Source organism: Martes martes (assembly GCF_963455335.1).
Source record: "Martes martes genome assembly, chromosome: 1".
Taxonomy (NCBI): domain Eukaryota; kingdom Metazoa; phylum Chordata; class Mammalia; order Carnivora; family Mustelidae; genus Martes; species Martes martes.
The window spans coordinates 143136144-143161335 of NC_137888.1; the positions used below are offsets into that span (position 1 = coordinate 143136144).

General features: G+C 38.7%; 1 protein-coding gene across 1 annotated transcript in view; it reads left to right on the forward strand.

The window, feature by feature from the left end:
* Positions 1–25192, forward strand: part of RBMS3 (RNA binding motif single stranded interacting protein 3) — a gene marked incomplete at its 3' end in the record, with an annotated part of 652820 nt that overhangs the window by 137342 nt on the left and 490286 nt on the right. The window contains exon 2 of the mRNA XM_080808724.1: positions 10479–10651. Coding sequence (XP_080664850.1) covers positions 10479–10651 — 173 coding nt within the window. The remainder of the gene's footprint in view (positions 1–10478; positions 10652–25192) is intronic.

Here is a 25192-nt window from a genome sequence, read left to right on the forward strand (position 1 = left end):
TTTGGGAAAAGGAGATGATATACAAAAATGCAGGGCCTCCTCCTCCCAGGCCAGAAGCTTGCCTGGTAAAGACAGAGACATCTATTCTGTACCAACAGTTTGTCTCTGTTGCTCTTCTTTCTTGGTATTAAGAGATTTTAAAATACAGATGAAACTTTGGTTTTGATTAAAAACAAGTAAAATACATCCTGTGCTTCTCACAGATTATATTTTACTTTATGGAGATTGCTTTTAATAATTTCCACTTTTGGCTAAGTGAGGTAGCAGTTGAAAGAGAGATTTTAAATGCCCAAATAGACCCACTCTTGAAGGAGAAAAAACTTAAATATAGTCTGTACTGAAAGGAGATTATTTGCACTTAACAAAACCCTAGGCAATTAATTGCAATTAATACATGTAAAATACATGCATAGAGATCATGACCACTATTTAGCTCAGTACATTTAAGCCATGAAGTTGTGTGGTATAGTCTGGGGAGAGGCTGCCTTGTATCTGTAGGAATGGTCTAGTTCAGTTCTACCATTCAGTAGAATGGTATGAGATGGTGTAGATGTTCTGTGTCTTCCCATCCAATATAGAGGTTAGTAGTCATGTGGTTTTGAACATTTGAAACATGGCTAGTGTGACTGAGGAACTGAACTTTTTTATTTTAATTAATTTACATCAATTATATTTAAATTTAAATAGCTACTTGTAACTAGTGGGTACCATCTTGGACTGCACATATTTAGAGTTCAATCTGGAATTAACTGGAGTGAAGACTGCCTCGCTTTGGGTTCTGAATTTGCCACAGAGTAGCTGAACAACCTTGAAGAGTCATTTAAATTCCTCGAATCTCTGTATTCTCATTTTTGTTTTCGGGGTGGTAATAATAGCTACTTCCAAAAGTTCTGAGATCATCCAAATAAATCAATATGAAGTTCTTAGAACAATGCCTGGCATATAGTGTATGTTCTTTTTTTTTTTTTTTTTTTAGTGTATGTTCAATGAACATTAGTCATGCTATTGTTGTTAATTATTTTATAACCTTTTGTGAATATTTAATTACTAGAAACTAAAAAAGAGGCATAAATGAAATAGGCTTAAAGTAATAAAAGGATCATGTTATGATATGGGGTGAAACTTGAGGAGGTGACTCTAGAGGAATGTGTGAGATTCAGGTAAATAGAAAATAATCATAGGATGGTCATATGTTCTAAGTTTCTTTGGACAGTCTCTATTTATACCTTGTGTCCTGATATAATTATCAATGTCTCTCTCTTTTGTTCTCAAAAGTACCCAGTTTGTAGGACACACTTTAGAGTCACCTTGGAAAAAGGCAGAAGAATGCAGCCCAGGCATTCCAAGTGAAGGGAGGAAGACAAAATAAGGTATAAATGCAGATGTCACTGTGGTATGGCAGGAGATCTGCACAAGCATTGGAAGTAGAGCAAAACAGGGTTAGATAGGGGTTAGAGAGACATTATGTACCTGGAATAAAAGCCTCAATAAAGAAATCAGATTTTGGGGTACCTGGGTGGCTCAGTGGGTTAAGCCAGTCTGCCTTCGGCTCATGTCATGATCTCAGGGTCCTGGGATCGAGTCACGCATTGGGCTCTCTACTCAGCGGGGAGCCTGCTTCCCCCCTCTCTCTCCCTGCCTCTCAGCCTACTTGTAATCTCTTTCTCTCTGTCAAATAAATAAATAAAATCTTTAAAAAAAAAAAAAAGGAATCAGATTTTACTGCACTTGCTCTTTATGCTATTATCACATTGCTCCTGTAAGTCAACATAGATTTGCTTTCAGAAAAAGCAAAAAGTAAATTCTGGGCTAATTGGACAGAGTCACCAAAAAAGTCATAATACCATTTGGTGTTCTGACTGACCTTCCATTATTGGTTGTAATTTTTGTTACACATGGTTTGAAAAAAAAAAAAAAAAAACTTCATTTTTATCTCCCATTAGCTACTAGTAACCAAGTCAATAATAGTTTTGGTTAACATGGAAATTAGTCAATTGAGTGGAAATGGCTCATTATATCTGTTTTTATGGCTGAAGAAGAAAACTTTTCAAGTGTTCATTTAGTCTCAATAAAGTACTAGGGCAGACATCTTACAGTGGTGTCCTGTAAGCTGCATCTGCCGGTCTTCATTCTGTTTAGGGTAGCATACATCACAAAGCGAGGGCAACTCACTGTTGATAATATTACTGATTGTAGTTTTCAGGATACAGATTGTTGGATTAGGAAACATAGAATATTACATAACATAGAATATTACAAAAAAACCAGGAAACAACTCAACATGAGATTATGGGGAAAAAACTAAAACAAATTAAGTAATAAAATATATTAGTTTATAAAATAATAAAATAATTTAAATAATTAAATAATTAAATAAACATATCTTATAAGGTATAAGAATGTGACTCAAGTGTAATTCTTTGGCTCTTTGTAAGGTCTCCTCTTTATCTCTGGTCACATTTGGAATTGAGATGCTGACCATTGGCTCTCCCAGAGATCTTGTGGAGAGATCTCCACAAGAAGTTATGATGACTGGTTCTAGGTTTTCAGCCTTTTCCCAGTGATTCTAGCCCATTACAAAAGCAAGTATTTGAATTGATTTCTGAGATATACCCGGGAGAAAGAGAACAGAGGTCTCATCCCGGGATTATGGTCACTTTTGATATTTCTGGGGAATTCTAACAATTACTGTTCATAGCATAGATGACATTGTAATCTCTACCTTGGGTGCCAATCATGGCATTTTTGTTCTTCCCCCCCTTTGGATGAGGAATTAATCCTTATTAATATTGGAATCATGAGCTATTGGGGTTATTTTCCAAGTATAGCCTTGAACTTAAAACGAATGCCTTAAGTTCCTCAAATTTTGAAATGTTTTTTAATTTTGCTTATTTTTCCTTAAAGAGATCAAGAGTTGGCCAAATTACAAGATGGATGGGAGCAAAGGCCAGATGTCATTGGCATTTGGAGGACTAAGCAATCTTTATAAAAGGCCATTGGCATCATTTATAGCAGCCACTCTTCTCTAGCTTGTAAATTTGTTAATGAAATTGGTTTATAGGTGCTTGAAATGAACAATAACTAGTTTACTTGTGTTTCCAAGTACCATGAATTTTAAAATGTCATTTAATATCCAAACCTCTGAATGGAATTCAATGACTTTAGATTAATCCTATTTGTAAATAGCACAGAGCAACGTGTGATTATGCAATCTGCTGAGGTTTTTAAAAACCAATATTTACTGCAAAAGTGAATCTCATCCTAACAGAATTTTAATAAAACCTCAGTAGTGATTTGTAAATACCTTGAAACTAATTAGTCATTCAATCCACAGTGATTGTTTCATCAGTGCTCAGTTACTACTTTTTGATTCTTGATGAAAATGACAAACCACAGTTCTAGTGACATAGTTTCATCTCAAGAATAGTGGCTCCTTTGCTTAAAAAAAAAAAACCATTGACTCTTGTAGCAACTCCTTCAAGATACATTACTCCAACTGGGATTGAGAGAGTAGTGTTTCTTTTAAGGATCTGTGTCATGATGATGCTGATGAAAATAATAAGATCAACAAGTATTTATTGAGTATTGACTCTGTGCCAGGCACTGTGCTAAATACTTTATATGTAATTTATATATTAAAGCCTCATGGCAGTCTTACGAGGTGAGATCATCGCAATTCCTATTCTACTCATGACTAGAGGTTTAAGTGCCTAGTTAGTGGCAGAGCAGGATTCCCGGAGGGCAATGTGGAGCTCTTAAACACAAGGTTACCACTGTTGACAGTGGCTGTTACTAAGACCCCTTGACAGAGAATGTGCAAGTGATTGCCTTTTGTGAGGAGTCTTGTCCTTTATTGCTCATTTCCATATCTGATCTGTGGGTAGGAAAAGAGAAGTGGGGCAGGTTTTCACCAAACTCTGTTCTAAAATGTGTAATGAAACAATTGTTTTATATAGTCATATTCTATGTAACAATTGGGCAATTGCCTAGCATAAAATTGCAAAGCTATCATATGTGTGGTTCATGCAACCATGGCTCAAATCGCACGCCATGCCTCGGATATTCATTTAGCTGCATTTATTCTTGCGCACGTGGACAAAATTCATACGCACCCTCATTTGAGATTATTATAGGCACTCCTGTGACTGCGACAGTTCTTGCCATGTCCACTTGCTCGTGTTGTGTTCACACTAGAGGAGAGGTCTGCAGAAGCAAGGCTATGTGGAAATTACACTGTCTGGGAGAGGAATTCAATAGCTTGCAGCAGTGTGATCCACTGAGCAATGGATTGCATGTGTACATACAGGCTAAATAATGTATGATTTAAGACAGGAATGTGGTTTGTATTCATTTTTGGATAGTAAAAGACTTGGCATGTCAGTCCCATGGGAGACTTTATCCAGGGCTTTACCCTTGAGTGGATAAAAGAGTACAAATTCTTTTGCACTGGAGATGAATAAAAACAAATTGGGGAGACCATCAGCAAAACAGACTGCTGTGTGATGGAGTCCAAGGCTACTCTGAAAAACCACCAGACCAACTGCTTCAGGATCCTGCCAGCAACCAGATGCTGGGAATAGAATTGACTGCAGTTTGGCATCGAGGCCCTGTGATTCCCAGCCAAGGGGAATTGCATGCAAAAAATATTTAAAATTCTCTTTGTGAAAGAGTTATGTTTTCAATAAGAGGAAGAAGTATGTTTCAGACCTAGTCTGCTGCAGATGATATCTGGCATACCAGCATCTTAGTTCCGGAGGGTAGAGGCATGGGGAGTCGAACACCATATATACATGGTGTTCGACACCATATATACATACATTTCTTACCCCCATATATACATGGGGGTAAGAAATTGAACTTCGGTGGGTGAAGGGGTTTTTCAGTGAAGTGGGTTGTAGGCCACTGAGCGCTTTTACCCCCCGATGGGGCATTTGACAATATCTGGAAACATTTTTGGTGACCACAACTTGGGGGGAGGGTAGTGCACCTGTCATCTAGTAGTAAAGGACAGGGGTGCTGTTAAATATCCTATAATGCACAGGGCAGCCCCCTCCAACAAAGAATTATCTTGTCCAAAATGTCAGTAGTGACAAGTTTGAGAACTCCGGTTTCAAATGAATTAGATAGTGTGTGTGTGTATTACAGCCCTGCCTTTTTTTCGTCTAATATGTTTGACACTGTATGAAAGATGATTTTTAATGATTTGCTTTACCCTATTGATATGTGAGCAGCATTTATTTGGATATATCAAATGCTTTCTGTTAAAACACAAAAAAGGGGGAAAACAAACAAAACTATAACTCATACTCTTCATGTCCAATTTACCTCCAACATACGTAGGGGTTGAAAAACACGACGAACCTCCCTCCAGACCTACACACACAAATCACACATTTTGTAAGAATGTAGGAGGACCCGGTTGATTCACTTTTCAAACTTGAAAAATGAGGCATATTAACAAAGCACACTAAATGAATCAGCTGTTTAGGATGATCTACAAGCCAGTTCATTTTCCTGTTATCAAATAACACACCATGAATCTTGACGAATGAACCCAATTGCTTGACATTATTTTAAAAACTCGTAACATGCTTGCTTGTGATGGTCACTTCCCCTTCGAAATTAAATTTTAAAATGGACTTCATGTAAATTCTGAGAGAGGAAAAGGCTTATTCACCTCCATTTTGACTGTGTGCTGTTTATCCTCCTGTTTCTTTGTCTCCACCTTGTACTTGGATGCACCAGAGCCTCTGTCAGTGTCATTCTCCCAAGTTCACGGTCAGAAAGCCACTGGGTTTATTGGTGTCCATGTCATTAATACGTGAAGTTCTAGAGCGTGGAGGTGGGGACTGTGTGGCTTCTGGAGTCAAACTTCCTAAGTTCAAACTGGGGCTCCAGCTGTGTGACCTTGAGAAGGTCATCTGCCCATTTTGCACTTGCATTTTCCCATTTGTGAATGAGAAGCATTTTATTTGCCTCATTGGGCTGTTACATAAAATGCTTAGGAAGCACACCGCAAATGCTACCTGTAATTATTAGAATTGTTATCTTCCAAAATGGATGTCAAGACATTTTATTTCATTTCCCAAAGAGAACACTGGCCCTGATCCACTGATGTGGCGGCTCCAACGTGTGGTTCAGAGGGCTTTCAGCCCCAGCCCCTGACACCTAACAGACCCTCCCAGCCATGCTGCTGTGAATAAACATCTGAGGGAAATCTGCGTCCTTGCCAAGCATGTGAAGGTTCGAGAGAGAAATCCCATCTCCCTCCTTCAATCGAGTACCATCTGAAGGCCCTCTTCTGAAAATGTGCCTTTGGACTGGTTGTATTCAAGCTGACACTGCAAATTCGTAACCGCTCCGGGGCCCTGCTACAACGCAGCATTACGGTGCTGGGTAACCCCCACTGTAAGTCCTCACTGCTCCTAAATAGGATTTATAAAGTGTGACTTTGAGCAATATAGCAAAGTCGGTTTTATCTGAGGGAAAATAAATTCTTTTGGTTACTAACATTTTCGAATTTCTTCTTTAGTGCCTCAAAATGATTTAAAAGCTAATCAATGATAAAATCCCAACTCCATCTGAAGACAAAAGAATTGAGAAAGGTATCAGAGCTGCTTTTAATTAGTAAAGTGGTTGCTATGACCCATTAGCCTCTAAAGATTATTGCCTTTTTTTTTTTTTTTTTTTTGAGATGCTGTAGTTTGGTCATTTGTCTTTGGCACCAGAGCATACAACATTGCTTTTTGCTTTTCACAAATTAATTCATTTAGGCCTTTGCATTTGTCAGACATTCCGGGAACCTTCTGCCAATGTTTTGTTGATTAAAGGATGTGTATTTGGAAAGTGGGTGGAGAGGAGGGAATTTATAATTCTTAACACCGAAAAATGATTTACAATGCAGACTACTACCTGAATCATTCAGTATATCATCAAAGGACAAGTGAAATATTAAGGATTAGGGAGAGATGGGCACTAGGTGTTAAAATCTGTGGGTTGCTTGGCTCAGTAATGCTGGAAAAGTCTACCTCTTTCTGCAGAACTTCTAGAACTCACAAACAGGGATATGACAGAGAAAATCACGTTTGATTGTGTGTTTTTTTTAAAGGGCTTTTGGAATACATCATTTCTCTGCAACAGCCTGGTGGTACTATCTCTATTTATAAATCACATACCTCACTCCCATGCATACAAGTTCCCTATGGTCATCACAACTTTGATTTACTTTTGACTGTTTTGTTAATTTATTTATTTTATCCTGGTGAATACGTGGGGCACTTTGGAGGGCATATTTATTGTTTTAGGCACCATGCAATTTACTGAATGGTATTTCTGGCTATGGAAATGCTTACAAAGACCATGGGAGTGCGGGGAGGGGAGAAGTAAGTAAACACACATTGAACAGCCTGTAAAGGATGCTTTCTTATTTGATCAGTCAGGGACTCAAAGTCTGCGCTGGTCCATCAGATCTATGATACATAGAGCTGAAGACTTTTTTTTTTTTTTTTTTTTTTTTTTTTGGCTCCCTAGTAGTTTTAAAAGCTGTGCAGTGGGAAAAGCTGCTTTAAACAAAGCCTCATTTTAAATGAACCCGGAGTACAGAATGGAATTCAAAGAATTTAGGGAGAGGGGAGGTGAAAGTGGTAACAAACAGCTTTTAAAAAGCCCTGGAAAATTTAAGAGAATAAAAGCACATAATGGAAATAAAAGATAAATCCCATCTGTCCCATTGGGAGATGCGAGACAAGAAGCTGCTTTAGCAAGGATTTGTTGAAGACCTACTAAGTGCAGGGCTTAATAAGAGTTAGAGCTTAAGTGTCATGGGGCGTCCAAGGAGTGAAATGGAATTTTTTTAAAGAATTTATTTATTTATTTGGGAGAGAGAGAGTTGCGTGCACAAATGCAGATGGTGGGGGGCTGGTGGGGGAAGCAGAGGGGAAGGATAAGTAGACCAGTGCTAAGCACAGAGCCCCACCCCGGGCTCTACCCCAGGACCCTGAGATCACGACCTGAGCAGGAATCAAGAGTCTGATGCTTAATCGACTGAGCCACCCTGGCGCCCCGAAACAGAATTCTTAGATCAAGGAGGAATAGTTTTTCATGCCAGCCAAGAAACTTCATGCAGTTTTTTGCAGATATTAAATTCCTAAAGGCAATAGATATTTCATTTTATTCAAACAGTGGGGACAGAAAGTTCTCCTGTGTGATTTGTTGTAAAATTCCACGTTAAGAATGTTGGTAACAAAAGAGGTAATGCCTAAGAAATGGTTGAGGAGTGTTTATTTTAAAGAAGGAGGTTCTAGGTTTTGCTCCTCTCGTGTCTACTCTCCCCCTTCCCCATTCCTTAAAGAAACTGCCCAGGATACTCTTGACCAGTTTGCGTTTGCACGTGAGCATTCTGTCTTCTGCTCTCCCTCACTTTCCTCCCTAAGAGGAGAGCAAGACGAAAAAGGGTTCAGAGGATAGATCTGGTGGGTCTGCAAGGTGGACCAGAGCCTGGCCTGGGAAGGCATGGAAATTCAGAGACAAGGAAGCATCTAACAATCTCTCAGAGATTTTGGCAGCTGACTTTATTTTGAAATCTAAAATGAAGGAACAGATGAAGCTAATACCGAGGGTTCTAGCATGGGAATTGATGAATGTCAGCAAGACCAAAAGAAACGGGGTCGTTGTGCTGGGTGGCTGGGGTGGGGGATTGGGAGATGAGAAAGCAGAGATAATGAGTTTCATTTGACATAACTGTGTCTAAGAGGCTTTGTCATAGCTGGGTGAAAATATGGACTGGGACAAATCTGATAATTCTGGAAGGTGTAAAACAGACTATTATAGCAAGAAACAAGGCTGGCTACTGCTAAAACCTGGCCTCTTGTCACTGTGGGCTAAGTGTTGTGTTCACTCATTTATCATGTACAATATAGCCTAAGTATTTATTAAGCACCTACTTGCTGTTTGATAAGTATGCCCCTTCCAACCCCTGATAATATAGCTAATGTGTCTTTAGGTTAAAACTTGGCTAAACATTTCCCCACTGGAATCTTGACAAATGTGTTCATTGTGCCTTTAGGTAACATTGTAGGTTACATTGGAGAATATCTGGGATAGTTATATAGACTAATATCACTGGCAAGACAAATAAGAACCACAAATATTGCCATTATTATTATTCTTGCATTTTTATTATTGCTAGCATTTTATTGTGCATCATAATTTCCAGGAATCATTTTGTTACAGGAGCTCATTAAGTTTTCATAGACACCTTGTGACATACTATTGAGAGTACTATTTTTATCTTCCTCATATGAATGAGAATGTTGAGTCTCAGAGAGGCTAAGGCACCATCCAAAGGTCACACAGTCCGTAAGAGACACAGCAGGATGCAAACCCAGATAGTGCAATTTTAGAACATCTGAAGATTTGCCTACGGGACAAAGAAATAATGCATAAAGAGTAATATATCTACTAATTCTGGCATGTAGAGTTCTAAAACCCTTCCACTGTATATTCTAAGTTGCTGGGGATCATTTTATCTTTTTATTTTGTTATAAACTAGTTTGACAGGTTAGAATAGTAGTTCTCTACTGGGGGAGACTCCCCACTCTCCCTGTCAGGGGACACCTGGCAGGGTGCAGAGACATTTTTGGTTGTCACAACTGGAGGATGGGTGCTACTAGAATCTGGTGGGTAAAGGACAAGCATGCTGTTACTATCCTGCAGTGAACAATGGAGGTTGTACAATATAATGAACACGAAGGGTCCTACAGCAAAGAATATGCCCTCCAACTTGGCAAGGCTGCCTAGATTGAGATTTAAAGGGGATCTTGACTGTTGTGAGAGGTTGGTGGCTCAGTATTGCAAACAAAGGGGGTTCACCATGAAGAAGCAGATTTGGGAGTGGGAGAAAGAGGTAAGATAGATTCGTCCATCCGTTCTTTCCTTGATAGATTCACTATAGAGCAAGTTCTGTCTGTGTATTAGGAATTCTGTTGGAGAATGACGGTGAAGACAATAATAGGAGGAAGGGTGTCTTTCTGTGTTTTGTTTTGTTTTATTGGAGAGAAGGAGGGAACAGGGAGTAGAGACAAAGCAAAGATGTGGCTGTTGAAGTGAAGTAGGAGCAGGGCTTTGGTGCCAAGAGTGAAGGAACCATGTTCTTCTAACAGGGAGGGAGGTACCACACTACTTTACAAGTCTAAGGAGAATCACAGCAGACTAGCTCAGAAGCCATATGCCACTGGCAGGAGCGCCTGGGAGCTTCTTTTTGTCCCATTTATGGCTAACACACGGATCCAAATGCAGGTCCAGGGTGGGGGCGGGGGAGCAAGTGATGTTCTCAGAAGTACCTAGGGCGGGGATATAAAGATGTGTGTGCATGTGCCGGTCAGAGAGGCCGAGAAACTTGTCTTGCTTTCGAGGTGCGCTGGTGGCCTGTGAATCCGTGCTGGCTCTGTTTTTCCAGTAACAGCCTTTTCTGTTTCCAGCAGTCCTATGCACCAGCTCCCCACCCCATGGCTCCTCCCAGCCCCAGCACAAACAGCAGCAGCAACAACAGCAGCAGCAACAGCAGCGGGGAACAGTTGAGTAAAACCAACCTGTACATTCGAGGCCTTCCACCAGGCACCACTGACCAGGACCTAATCAAGCTGTGCCAACCGTAAGTGCCCCTCGGCTCCCCGCGCCGTGTCCCACCCCACGCCGTCTCCTGTGCGCTCTGGGCACGCAGGACTCGGGTTTGCACTCCGTATACCCCTGTATTGGTGCCTCAGTGAGGAAGACTCTGCTAAATGGGACTTAAATTTGAGCTCTAAGTTGAGCTCAAGGAGCTCCGGATTTGCATACTTTTTGTTGGGGGAGGGGAGGTTCCTGAGCAGGCAAACCTGGGACAGCGGGGGCAGATAGGTAGGTTATTGACCCAAAAGACCGTGAGCAAACATTAGTTGGGCCTTCAGACCTGACGTGGCTGGTGGGAACAGTGGTGGATCTTGTAAAGGTAGCTGCTTTTTTGGAGAAGTGTTAGCGATGGGACTCTCAAAAATTTTGAAGTGGTAGATTTCAGGATGGTGACCTCCCCTGTTGCAGAGTTTTTCTGGCCAGTTCTTGGTAAATATAAGTTCAGCCAGGACCAGGTAATTGGGGAATCATAAAACTAATACTCCGCTTTCCTTGAAAACATCTCCTTCCACCTCCAGTGAAGCTCTTTCCCACCAAGGCCAAGAACCATACTCGGCAAGTTGTTTTGGATTTGCTGGGGAATGTGGTAGTGATTAAATGCCCTTCAGAAATGTTTTTGTTAATCTCTTACCCACCAACACTTAGGTTATTAACACTCTTATTTCTGTGCAAATAGAATAAACATATTTAGGTTCGCCCTGCAAATGAAATTAATAATGGATAAAGAATTAAGACTCATGGATCTGTATTTTTAGATTGCTATCTGATTATTTTTAAAGTAATATCAGTGTTGCTATTTGTCACTTGAATATGCCTTAGCTGGGTATTTTTAAATTTGGGGAAACTATTACTCAATTTTTCTCCTTCTCTTTTGCAATGCTTTCACAAGAAGGTTGAGAGGATATTTATTTTGTAAATTTTCCAACCTCTAAAATACTGAAAGAGGATAACAAAGTGGACGGTATTTATTTGTCTTTGTTCTGGATTTTAAGATTGGGAACAAATATCAAAACACCAGGAAGTGCCTGAAAAACTGAAACACAAATACCTAACTCTGTAATCAATTGACAAAATAATCAATGTGGATTACGGTGGGCAGGGGAGGGGTGCTGTTGCCACTGCCTACCTTGATTTGTGGAGGAGGTAAGGCAAAACTTGGAAAAATAAATATTTACTTAAAAATAGTTATTTAAACAAAAGGAATGTGCCAGGGCTAAGACATATAAATATATGTTAGGTTTTGGTCTGTGAAAGGTTGGAGTTGGACTTGAAGATAAATAACTCAACTTTTTCCTGTGGTTGTTAGAAAAACCTAAACTATTTTGAAAAGTAAGGACTTTTGAAAATGTGAAAGTTTGTGGACTTTATGTTAAAAGTTTCTGAAGAAGTATCTATTCATGGATGCTGATAGGAAAAAGGGTAGCTATGATCTCTGACTTGTACTGGAATCTCATTTATAAAAAATATTGATGGGCTTAAGGAAGATATTTTCTCTTTGGTCTATACCACTCAGAGAGCTTGTTGAAGCACAGATTTCTGGGCTCAGGAGATACTGAGTCACCAGGCCTGGGGTGGAGACCAAGGATATGCATTTCTAACAGGGTCCCTCATATCGTTGCTGCTGGTTTTTGAGAAAGAATACTTCTCTTTTCAATAATATGGAGACCACTGACTATCTCTAACATGTAACACTTACGAAGTTAGTTTATGGAGGTAGTTGAGGTAGAATCCTGTGTTTTAAAACTCACTCAGCCACTGTGTGAATTTGAGGCAAACCATTTAATTTACTCTCTTTGAGCCTCAGTTTCCTCTTCTAAAAGAGTGTGTTGACTTTGATTATTTTTAAGTGTCCTTGTACTACCAATGGTGCTCGGAGCTGCCTTTGACTGGTACATCAGGATCAATTGTTCAATACTCAGGAATTCCCTGTGTGATGTGTTCCAGACCCAGCAGCTTGAAATCAGCCATGGTGGGAGTATTTCTATCACAGGAGCCAGCAAGCTCTAGAAATAAGGGCATTTTAAATTTTATCTTGTGTGTTTGGAGAGCTGATTTCTGAGCACACCACTGATGTAGCATTATACTCTAGATTTCTGTGTCTGTGTCCACTTTTTTTTTTTTTTTTTTTTTTAATAAATGAGTTAATATTTTTTTTTTAATTTTTATTTATTTGACAGACAGATCACAAGTAGGCAGAGAGGCAAGCAGAGAGAGAAGGGAGGAAGCAGGCTCCCTGCTGAGCAGAGAGCCCGATGCGGGGCTCGATCCCAGGACGCTGGGATCATGACCTGAGCCGAAGGCAGCGGCTTTAACCCACTGAGCCACCCAGGCGCCCCTGTGTCCACTTTTGATAGAATGTTGCCAGAAGTGTATAGATGGAAACTGTTACCTAAAAACCTGTATTGGTGTTTTTAACTCAGGAAAGAGATTTAGTGACACAGAGATGTTATTTTGAAGAAAGACGTTCTGTTAATGTTCCTTATGTGCATCTGAGAAATTTAGAGAATGCTGAGAGCTCAGAGGGTACTGGTTATTTGTTCATATTAGTTTTTGCTGGCTAATAAGATCAGTCCCATGGTATTGTTATTATAAAGATGTTTGTGGGTTCTCCAGTTACTGAAGTGGTCTGGATCTGGGGTTTATTGCTCAGATTATGTTTCCTAGAGAATTTTGGAGAAGTGATGTGATCAAGCCACATAATGCAGTGGGGATAGTTGTGTCCTAAGAGATCTGGTTGGGGTCCTGGCTCTGCCATCAACTGGGTGTGTGGCCTTAGACCAATGACTTGTTTTCACCCTAACTTTGGTTTCCCCCGTGTATGAAATAATGGGTTTAAACTCGATAATCCTTTAAGCTTCTTTTAGCCCAAAGTTCTAATATTTCATTGAGGCCTTCATTATTTCGTGGTGAAACCTGCTCTTGGATGCTTTTTCATCTTTCTCCAACCCCCTTTTCCACTGTTGGCAGGGCCACAGCCTGAGTTGGTTCAGCTATATCGGTAAGACCTGATGTATGGGGATGCCTGTGGTAAGAGACCAGTGCACGTTGTGGTAAGAGACAGATGCACGTCACTTGTAAAATCACGTTCCTCTCTTGTAGAGTCGGTCTCTTGCATTGGTCATTAGTACTTTACATTAGTAGTTTTCTAAAGATTCAGATCATTTTATGTTCCTATTACTCATCCAACACTGTAGAATCATCTTACCTACAAACATAATATTTGTAGATTTAAATGACCTTGCCACCACGATTGATTTTTCATGTTTATTTCAATGAAATTATAAGTATTTTAGAGTTAGTATTTCCTTATATTATAGGAAATACAGTATTTGCTAATATCCATAGTAATAAAATAATAGAAAAAAACAGAGATGTACCAAAAATAAGCATAGATATATCTAATTATCTGGTATTAGAGTGCAGTAATCCACATTAATACTAATGAACAACAAGAAAATGATATTAAAATAAAGAAATTATATTACTTCTCAATGTATAATCTGAGAGCAGATTCTTATTAAGGGATTCCATACACATTCATCATCAAAGCTTCTATGTTCAGGGGCGCCTGGGTGGCTCAGTGGGTTAAGCCACGGCCTTCAGCTCAGGTTGTGGTCTCAGGGTCTGCCAGGATCGAGCCCCGAATTGGGCTCTCTGCTCAGCAGGGAGCCTGCTTCCTCCTCTCCCTCTGCCTGCCTCTCTGCCTACTTGTGATCTCTCTCTGTCAAATAAATAAATCAAATCTTAAAAAAAAAAAAGCTTCTATGTTCAGATCACAAGTAAAATCAAAGAAAAGACGACAAGACTAAAAGATGATTTCACTCTACGGGAAATCTCTCTAGTTACGTTTTTGAATGGGTTCATCACATTAGGTGTCTTATAGGAGACACTTTGGTTAAATACTTTGTAATTGTCTTTATCTTGAGAAAGCTCAAAGAACTTTATTCTGTTATCAATCAAGAAATATTTACAGAACACCTTTGCTGCATGCCAGATACAGTGCTGACGATTCATTGGTGAGTAAATTTAGGCAAAGCCCTTGCTTTAACAGAGCTTATATTTTACTAGGAAAAATAGACATCAATGAAATAATCTTATAATTCGATGTAAAATTGCAACTAGTGGTGACTGGCTGGCTCATTCGGTTAAACATCTGACTCTTGATTTTGGCTCAGGTCATGATCTCAGGTTTGTGGGGTAGAGCCCAGCATTGAGTTCCATGCTCAGTGGGGAGCCTGCTTCTCTCCCTCCCTGTCTTTGTCTCCTTTGGCGCCTCCCCCTCTCTGAACAAAACAAAACAAAAACAAAAACAATACAGCTGTAAATTGAAAAAAAAAAAATAAAAGAGGAGCTTGGAACCAAGAGTGTTTATCACATGGGATCTGTCCTAGTTAGGGCAATGAGCAAAGGAATCTCTGAGAAAGTGACAACCAAGGTAAGATCAAAAGAAAGAATAGGTTTTACTAAATGGAGAAGGAAGTAAGAGCATTCCAGGCAGAAAGAGCCTCGTGTGTGTAGAACCAAGGGCTGGAGGGAGCATGGCAAGTACAAGGGGCTGGAAGAAAGCCAGTGTGGTTATAGCAGAGATGGAGAGATAGACTATGGGGCAAAATGAGCTGGAAATATGGGATAAGGCGATTTCTTTGTGGATCATGTTGGGAAATGTGTTTTATATTAAGAGCAATGGAGGAAAACATTGGCTTGTCATAAACAGGAAGGTGAACTAGTCAGATTTTTGTTTCCAAAAATTCCAACTGCAGAGTGGAAAGAAGGCATCCTATGAGATCAGGGGATAATCAAGGTAGGAATAGTTGAAAAGCAAGCGGGAAGAAGACTAATTCAGTCAGAGAAGGTGTGAGGATTAATAATTGTGGTGGTAGAATAGTTATGTGTGGTGAAAAATATCTTTTTTAATATATGCGTTTATTTTTCCATTAAAAAACAAAGACTTGAGAGACAATTAATCTAATGAACTGGAAAGAAACTGTGAAGTAGTATGGAAGACCCCAATCGGTGATTTTTAATTAATCTCTCTCTCTCTCTTTTTTTTTTTTTTTTACCTACTCATTTTTTTTTAACCTACTCATTTTTTTTTTACCTACTCATTTTTTTTTTTTACCTACTCATTTTTTTTTTTACCTACTATTAAACATTTAAGGACTGCAATATTAAGAGCACTACAGGCAAATGTAAAGAAAATTAAAAACTCCTATTAATTACACAGTTCTATTCGTGGGATGAGTTATCTGTTGGAGATCATGGGTGGAATGCTTGGATTATATACTCTTCAGCTTATCTCAAGAGGAGGAGGTAGAAGTGGGGAAAGATAGATTTGACTTGAGGAGGGGTGGTGCATTGCAACTTATGGCCCAAATAAAATTTAGGTGGTATAATCATTTTTTACATACAAAACTGTATTTCCTCTCTCAAAAAAATTTGGTAACTTCTCTGATATGATTATAAACATGCCCTTAAAACACATTGAAATTGCTCTTAAAAAAAAAACAACCCACCTATTTAACATAATAGAATTTAAAATGGAAAATGAAAATCATGATGTATTTATATTTTCTACATCTACAATCTCTTTTATCTAACGAACCTCAAGACTTTCAACTAATTTAACTAATACCTTGCTCTGGAAAGCTCTGGTCATTAATTGCCCCACTTCCACATGATTAACTAATCTGGCATTGATGACAACTCTGTACAGGTACAGACTGAGCTGTTCTTCTGTCAGAAAATGAGCATGTGGTTACCGCTAAGGCCACCTGAAGCAGAATGAAGGGAAAGGAGGGAAACTCTTGGCTAGGTGCACACATATTTCCAGTCATCACCGGAAGACCAGGAAGTCTGCTATCCTGCCCTCCATTTTTCTCTAAACGTTCTCTCTGCTAAGCTATGACACCCTAGCTTTGCTCCCTTTAAAATGAAGCTGTAAATGTCACTTCAGCCTTTAACAAGAGAGAAGAAATGCCCCGAATGAAAAGCCAGAACAAAGTAGGGGTCTTTGAGCTCCCAAGCTGAGGGTCTGCCCAAGCTAATCTCCCCGACTTTCACCCAACCCTGCTGGATGTCTCCTGACGGTGTGTGCCGAACGCTGAATAGTTAGAACAGACTCAAGTGTCATCCGCGCTCCGAGTGCAGAGTCCATTATACATGGTGTTAGACAGTTTTGACAAATGCACCGACACAATCAAACCTTTTATCAATTTAAAAGTAACCTTGTCACAGTAATCTGTCAAACTGTTCAGATACAACTAAAGGAAAACAAGTCATCATGCACTCCAGAGTAACGGAGTAAATAAGAAAAATGTGACTGGAAAATTTTTTTTAGTTCTTTTCTACTGTGTCAATGTAGATTTAAAAGTTCCCTCTAATAAGACCCAAGGAAATTTATTAGTAGCTTGCTCCTGAAAGTTGGACTCAAATTACAGGGCTGCTTTTGAGGTATCATAAATCTGTATGGAGGCAGGTGTGAATAGGAAGTGAATCTGAGGACCTTTGAACACTCCTTTGTGCAATTTAAATGAGAGAGTGCCTTTATGGTCCAAACTAGATGTCTGAATTCATTGAGTCAGCATAGACCTGACACTTGATTACATGTATTAATTCCAATGTGTTTATAATTATATTTGCCAACTTTGAATTACAAACCAGACACAGTATTTGGTTTGTAATTAGTTGATAATTATCATTAATAATGAATCGTTATGTTTATACATATAAGCCACGTTTATTGTGGATTACATAACATGTATTCTAAGTTTTTATATTACCTCATTTAATGCTCAAAATGCCCTTATGGGAACATGGGGGCGGCTCAGTTGGTTAAGCATCCGACTCTTGGTTTCGGCTCAGGTCATGGTCTCGTGGGTCATGAGACTGAGCCCCATGTCTGCCATGGCACTTGCTCGAGGTTTTCTCCTTCTCCCTCCCCCCACCTCACGCTCATGGGCTTGCATGCACCCATGCATGCACTCTCTCTTTCTCTCTCAAATAAATAAGTAAATAATTTTAAAAATAGCCTTATGAAGTGGGAACAATAATTCCTGAGTTTAATAGTTGAATAAACTTAGAGGCTTAGAAAGGTTAGGGGCCTTGTTGCCCAAACTTACACAGACACCAGCACTCAAACCTTGCTCTGACTTCAAAGCTCTTATTTGTAACCACTGAAACATTCATTTGATGAGAATGAGGATGGCATAAGTCACACGAGTTCTCACATGCTTGGATGTCCATGAGAATCCCTTGAGAAAACTCAAAAAAAATATTAGTATCTGGATCTCACCCCCAGGAATTCTGATTTAACACATTGGGGGGGTCAACTTAGATATTAAGACTTTTAAAAGTCGGCTCAGGTAATTCTAATATGGAACAAAGTTTGGGAACCGTTGGAGTGAATCATGCTCATGCTAATAGAAAAATATATTTTAATCATGTGTTTTAACTTCCTTACTCTGGCTTGCAGTGAATCTAGAAACTTCTTAGGAGCTACCAATTTGTTTTCAGTTAACCAGAAGACTTAAAAATAAATTTTATTAAGATAATTTTGGGATGAATTGGATTTTTCGGTCAAAAAATGGGATTTTTAGATTTATGCATGGAAAATCAAGCCCTGAAACAGGGCTCTAAAAGCACTTTAAAGAATGTCCTTGGAAGGATCTCGCTTTACTTCTTCACACAATTTTCATTAAGTCAAACATTTCCTTAACATTCCATTTTTAAAAACATTTGCATTTAATTAATGATTGAGCAAGGAAGTCCTCCTATTTTGACTCATGTAATAACAAGCTTCTATATGTCTACATTTTTCCTGCTGACAATAGTCTAGTGAACATATCTAGTGAATCATAAAAAAAAAAAAAAATCCTCCAACGTTTGGGGGGCATCCTGGAAATTATTGTCCTACTGATTCATTGAGCATTCTTTCATTATTGGTTTTTGTTTTTTTGGTTTTTTTTTTTTTTTGTTTGTTTGTTTGTTTTTTACTTTGGACAAAGAAGATTCTGTTGAATGTCCATGATTTTTCCAAAATCTATTTATTTAAATTATTGATATCTAATACTTCTTCCTAGAAACAGAGAAGGGAAAAATAAAAATGAAACCGTTGAGAGCACAAGTATAACATAGGTTACTGTGTTGGTAGTCACACAAAAAAGCTGGGGATGGGGAAGGATGTGATTAACTCTCTGTGGATGTGCCAGCTAATGGCCTGGAGCTCTGGGAGAAGTAGAATTCCAGGCAGGTATCTTGCTGAGTTCCTGAAATTATGAGGGACTTGAGGTTCAAGGGCAGGACTCTTCGCAAGCTCAGAGGGTATCTTGGTTTTCAGTTTGCCCAGTGATATTCTAATTGTCAAATGTGGCTGACTTTTTTAGTCCTTAACCTTATTTGATCTCTGTGTTACTTAAAAGTCCTTAACCTTATTTGATCTCTGTGTTACTCTGTGTTACTGTAAAGCAGGCTTACCTCTCTTTTATTCTTGAAATGTTCTTCCTGGGCTCTCATACTATTCTTTCTTGGGTTTCCTCTTACCTTTTAAAGATTCTTCTTTCCAGCTTCTCTTTATCGGTCTTCCTCTTGAATATTTTGCTGTTTTCCAGAGTTTGGACCTCCTCTCTTCCTGCTTCACAAAGCCTACTTAATAACCTCAGCTACTCTGATGATTATTAATTCTACATCTCCAACTCATGGAGTCTTCTCTTAGTCCTAGATCCTATCTCATTATTCCTGACAGGTTCCAAATTTGTAACCCAAAAGTTACCAAACTCATTGTCCAAAAAAGGATTATTCTTAGAATTGTTCTTTCTTCCGTGTTCTCTTTCTCTGTGAATGGCACCATCCATCCACCCCGTCATCCAGATTAAATAAAAAAACAAAAAACAACAATAGAAAATAAACCTTAGAGTCATTCCTTTCCCCAACCAAGAAGTAGTTGCCAAAGTACATAGATTCCAATTGCTTGGTATTTATGATATCCAACACCTCTTGTGCTTCACTACTGCCATTGTTTATTTACTCATTTATTCAAAGGTATTTATTGAATGTCGTCTATGTGCCAAGCACTGCAGATACCTTAAGGATTGGTTAAGTCTTGGCATAGAGATTACATTCTCATGGAGAGACATAATATATCAATAAATAAATAGTTAGAGAAAACACCAGAATATGCCATGAAAAGAAGGTTGAAATACCATGAAAAGGGAGTCCTAAGTAATGACTGGCAAGTTATTATAGACTGGGTGACCTCTTTGAGATGAGCTCTCAATTTCAAGAAGGAGACAAGCATATGATATTCAGAAGGAAGGGCATTACAGGCAGATGTAAGCTTGTACCAATGTCCAAAGGTGGAAATGAGCTTGGTGTATTCAAGGAACATAAAGGTCAGAATAGCAAAAGAACAGTGAGTAAGGGGAGGTGGGGGAAGAGATGAAGCAAAAATAAAAAGTGCAACAGGCCAAATCAGTAAGGTTTTATGAGCCAGAGTAGAGAGGTGGCATTTTATCCTAATCTATTCATTTATTTAGAAAAGTTATTCTGGTTAGTCTATAAAGAACAGATTTTAGGGACACATGAGGGAAGAGGAGAGCTAAAGATCAAGGAGGTCATTGTGGAGGTCCAAGCAGGAGACGGTGATGGTTTGGAGTAAGATCATAGTGGTGGAGGAGATAAGATGTGATGGATTTGGGATATATTTTAGAGATAGTTTTGATGGAAGTTACTGATGATAGATGTTACTAATATGGCAGGATGGTTGAGGAAAGAGAAATTAGGAATAATTCCTAGGAATTCCTCAATTTTTGGCTTTAGCATCTAAAATAAGTATAAAGTCATTTCATCAAGTGGGGAGGGTTGTGGGAAGAACAGTTTTGGGTGGATAGATATCAAGAGTTCTCTTCAGTCTTGTTATTTTTGAGATCTACTAGACATCAAAAATGAGATACCAGTTGGCAGTTTGATATATGACTAGTTTCCAAAGCAGAGGTTAGAGTAAAAAAACGTAGACTGGTAGTCATAAGCATTATAAGTGGCATTAAAACAGATACCAATGTCAACAATATAGTGCCTAATATGTGCTGAACATTATTCTAAATAAGTTACATGTAAATACTTCATATTACACATGTTAACTCAGTTATACTTCATGGGCAACCCCCGTTTTATAGGTGAAAAACCAATGACACGAAGAACTTGGTGAGTTTCCAGTGTTACACAGCTGGTAGTTGGCAAGTCAAGGGTTTAAATTAAGGAGTTTGGTTTAATAGTTCCTCACTTAAACATGATTCATACACAAGGTATGTACACAGCAAGAGAAGTGGTCTCACAGCTCAACGTTCTGAGATTCTGAAAAGGACAGAAGCCAACAAAAGTTTATAAAGGAACAAGCAATGAGACTGAGGAAAACTAGGAAAGCAGGTGAGTGTGGGGGGAAGAAATTATCTCAAGAAGGCAGAATGATCAAGGATCTCGATGACATGCTACCGAGAAGTTAAAAAATGTATCAACAGACAAGTGACATTGGGTTTGGCAATATCAAGGTCATTGGCAAGCTTGACCAGGGTGGTCTTTGTGGGGGAGTGAAAGCTGAAGTCTGTTTGGTGGGCCTTTCTGCAGGGTTGTTATCTGACAATCCTTGCAAGTAAAAATGCCTGTCTCTCCTTTGTGCCCAAGCCATACCAAAAGAGCCTATCTTTCCTCACACTGTCTTTCACTGATCTTCTGGTTTATTCTCTCTGTCTCTCTGTCTCTAACTATCTTTCTCTCTCCTCCTTCCCATTTTCCTTAACTACAAGCTTTGGAGGACAGCACATTCATCTTGCTCATTTTTGTACCCTTAGTCCTAGCACAGTTCCAGGTATTTAAGTGGAAATGATAAATATTTAGTAACAGACGAAATCCCGAATCCATCAGTAATGTAAAAATGACTACATTGGATTTACATCATGAAACTTGTTCAGGGTAGACATTAAGTTCATGGTGGGAGACATAGGAAGCAGGGTTTCCCTCAGACCCTGCATACCAGACTGTTCCACCAGAGTGAAAGAAGAAAGGTTTCGAATTACAAGCTCTTTTATTGTCTGGATCCCAAAGAGAGTTTTGGAGGGATGCCTCGGGATAGCTTGAGTCCCATGCATTTCAGGAACCAAATAAGGATCAATACTTTGCTTACTCACTCAGTAGTGCTGCTGAGGCAGGAAATAACCATTTATTCTTGCCTCAGCCACCAGGTTTCAGCTGTCAAACAGATCACACTGTGCCACTAACTGCTAATTCCATACCTAATGCAAAGTAATCTGGGCTCACTGAATGCGGAAATTTTCTTTTTTTAAATTTGTATTCATTTGACAGAGAGAGAAAGAGAGACAGTGAGAGAGGGAGCACAAGCAGGGGGAGCAGGAGAGGGAGAAGCAGACTCCCCACTGATCAGGAAGACCGATGTGGGGCTCAATCCCAGGACCCTGGGGATCATGACCTGAGCCGAAAGCAGGCACTTTAACAGCTGAGCCACCCAAGTGCCTCCGGAAATTTTTTTTAGCTCTGGAATCTTTCTTCAGGTTTCTCTTTGCAACCAATAACTTTTGGGGACACAAAATTGGAGACTCTTGAAAAAAGACACAAAGTATATCTGTGTATTTGTCACATTTTAAAAACGACAACTTGCTATCTGAAAATTGGCAAGAATATGATCTATATATGTAATTTAAAATCATAATTTAACCATATGATTGCAAACAAGTAATCGTTACAATTTATTCTTAGAAAGAAAATTAGAAAAAACCTTTTAGCTCTACTTTTTATCTATTATAGTCATCATATCTCTAACACTGTGGTGTCTCTTGATGAGTGAATATCTTACACAATAAACATGCCCCTAAAATTGTTTTAGTTTTTTCAATGAACATTTTTGAGAAGTAACACAAAATACATTACTTTTAAGTGCAGGATTTGATGAGTTTTAACAAATATATGTACCTGTGTACTAACCACGACAAGCAAGATGTAAAATAATTTCATCATCCCAAAGCTTTTTAAAAATACAATCATATGCTATGGAATTCACAATTTGAAATCACCTTACTTGAGAAGGAAAGGAGACAGCATTGTACCATGGGAATAACAGAGAATTTTGAGTCATTTGTGGATTCTATTTAATCTCTTACTGGTTGTGAAAGTGTGATCAAGTCACTTAGCCCATCTGAGCCTATGAGTGACTGATATATGTTGAACCCCTAATAAATGCTAGTTATAATTATTCACTTATACAATGGGGAAAAAACCCTTATTGTCATTCACATTTACATGTATAAGGACTGAATTTGTATAATGACTAAATTAAGTGGAGCTCACCCATAATTTTAAGGAGTATATAATCAAACAAAACACATATTTTAGTTTTTATATTATTCCTGTCTTATTTGTCTCTATGTAGCAGTGAGTCCTTGTATTATCTTATAATATTTTGTATTATCATTGCTATTCGTTGTTTAATGATGCATTTATCATATACAAATTCACAACATCAGGATAAATATACACCATTTAGGCTCTATCTAAAAGAGGAAAATTAAAATATAGTGCAAAACAAATTTTAAAACACTTACAGGTTTAGTGCATAAATATGGCCTAATGATATGCTTTTAAAAAATAAAATGGAATTTTTCAAATCAAATTGATGCCAAGTATTTTAGCTCTTGAATATAATAAAGTTATTTTAAACATATATGACCGTCTCGATCAATGTGTTTATATTAATGGCATTCTGATATCACTTAGACTTTATTGTGAGTCAACAAGTTGAATTTGGTTTAGGTTAAATCAGTTCTTATCAACTAAATCTTCTTATAAAGTATATATTTAAAAAGTATTTCCTCAGTGCTTCCATTAAATGAATTTTAGATGTTCCTTTTTGTTTATCAGCAACCTCTATTTATTTAAATAGCTATACTAAATTTTGAATCAGGGAGACAGATGCTTCAATAATATCAATTACTGAAACATTCTTTTCATAAATATTTTTTCATGTCAAACTTGTTATAGGTTGAATTCTTTCTCAGAAAATATAGCAAACCTGTTATTTTGTTTCTCTGTGTAAGTAGCCTTGTTCTCTTTATATCATGAGGACCACTCAGGATTCAACTCTCAAATCTGTCATTTTTTAAAAAAAATATATTATTTATTTATTTGAGAGAGAGAGAGAGCAGAAGCAGGGGGGAGCTGCAGGCAGGGAGAGAAGCTGCTCCCCACTGAGCAAGGAGCCCGATGTGGGGCTCGATCTCAAGACGCTGGGATCATGACCTGAGCCAAAGACAGATGCTTAACCAACTGAGCCACCAGGGTGTCTCTTGAACCTGTCATTTATTAGGTATGTGTCTTTGGACAAGTAACACTATTCCTCTGTTCCTCCGTTTCTCTTTCTGTAAAATGGATGTAACAATCGTAACCGCCCTTTTAGGGTTACTAAGAAAACCGAGTGAGCTAATACCCAAAAAGCATTAAAATAAAGCCTGGTATGGAATAAGCCCCCAGTGAGTACTATGCATGTGAGAACTTTCCCCAATATAAACTGAAATTAACTTGCTCCTAATGTAGGCAATCTTTGCGAAGCTGGTGGTCATTTCGTTCTATCGATTTCTAGCTCTGTACTGAAATTTTGTATATCAAACATCCTATCCCAAGTGGTATTGTTGTTGTTGTTTTCCCCTAATTCTGGTGTTCTTGCGATTCCTTACTTCTAGACTTGATTTATGTAAACACAATTGTCTTCATCACCTAGGACCCGGACCTTCACTATTGGTACTTGCTGCCCTCTACACAAGAGTTTTCAAAGGCATGGAGCCTGACATTGATTCGGTACCTAGAAACTTGAGCCTTGCTGATTCTTGCACAGGAATCTTGGGAAAGCGACCAAGTTTAAGATAAAGAGCTGACCTGTTTCACTGATTCATGCTTCGGCATTAGAGAGCGAGCCAGAGGCGTAATCTGTCAATGGTCTGCATGTCTCAACACAGAACCGTGCCACAGTCACACAGTGAACTCTGTGATCGCTACAATTACCTGCGTGCTTTCCTGGATAAAGTGTCCTTATGATACTCTCATGACCACAAGCCAGACAGAGACTGTAAGCAGTTCAAGTAAGAACTAGAAATGAGGTTATCAGAGAACGGTAAAAGGCTTCCCCAATTTCAAAATTTAAAAGGGGAGTCATCTTGCACTAATAATGAATGACACCTCTGAAAGAGGGAAAGGAGGCATATTTCCTGGGAATGCTTTCATGTCAGGATCGTTTTGTTTGAGTAGAAAGTGATTTGCTGTGGGCCTTTACATAAATAGTCAGTTCTTGGTTCTCTGCGTCTGTCCATGACTCTGTTTTCTCTAACTCAAAAGGAAAAGGGTCATATTTATTAGGGTACAACTTCATGCTAATTCCTTGGAAGACGAATGCATTCACATTCATGGCCTATTTGGATACCAGTGAAAAGAGCAACAATGACAGTGAAAGTGGACATTTTCGTGAGTTTTC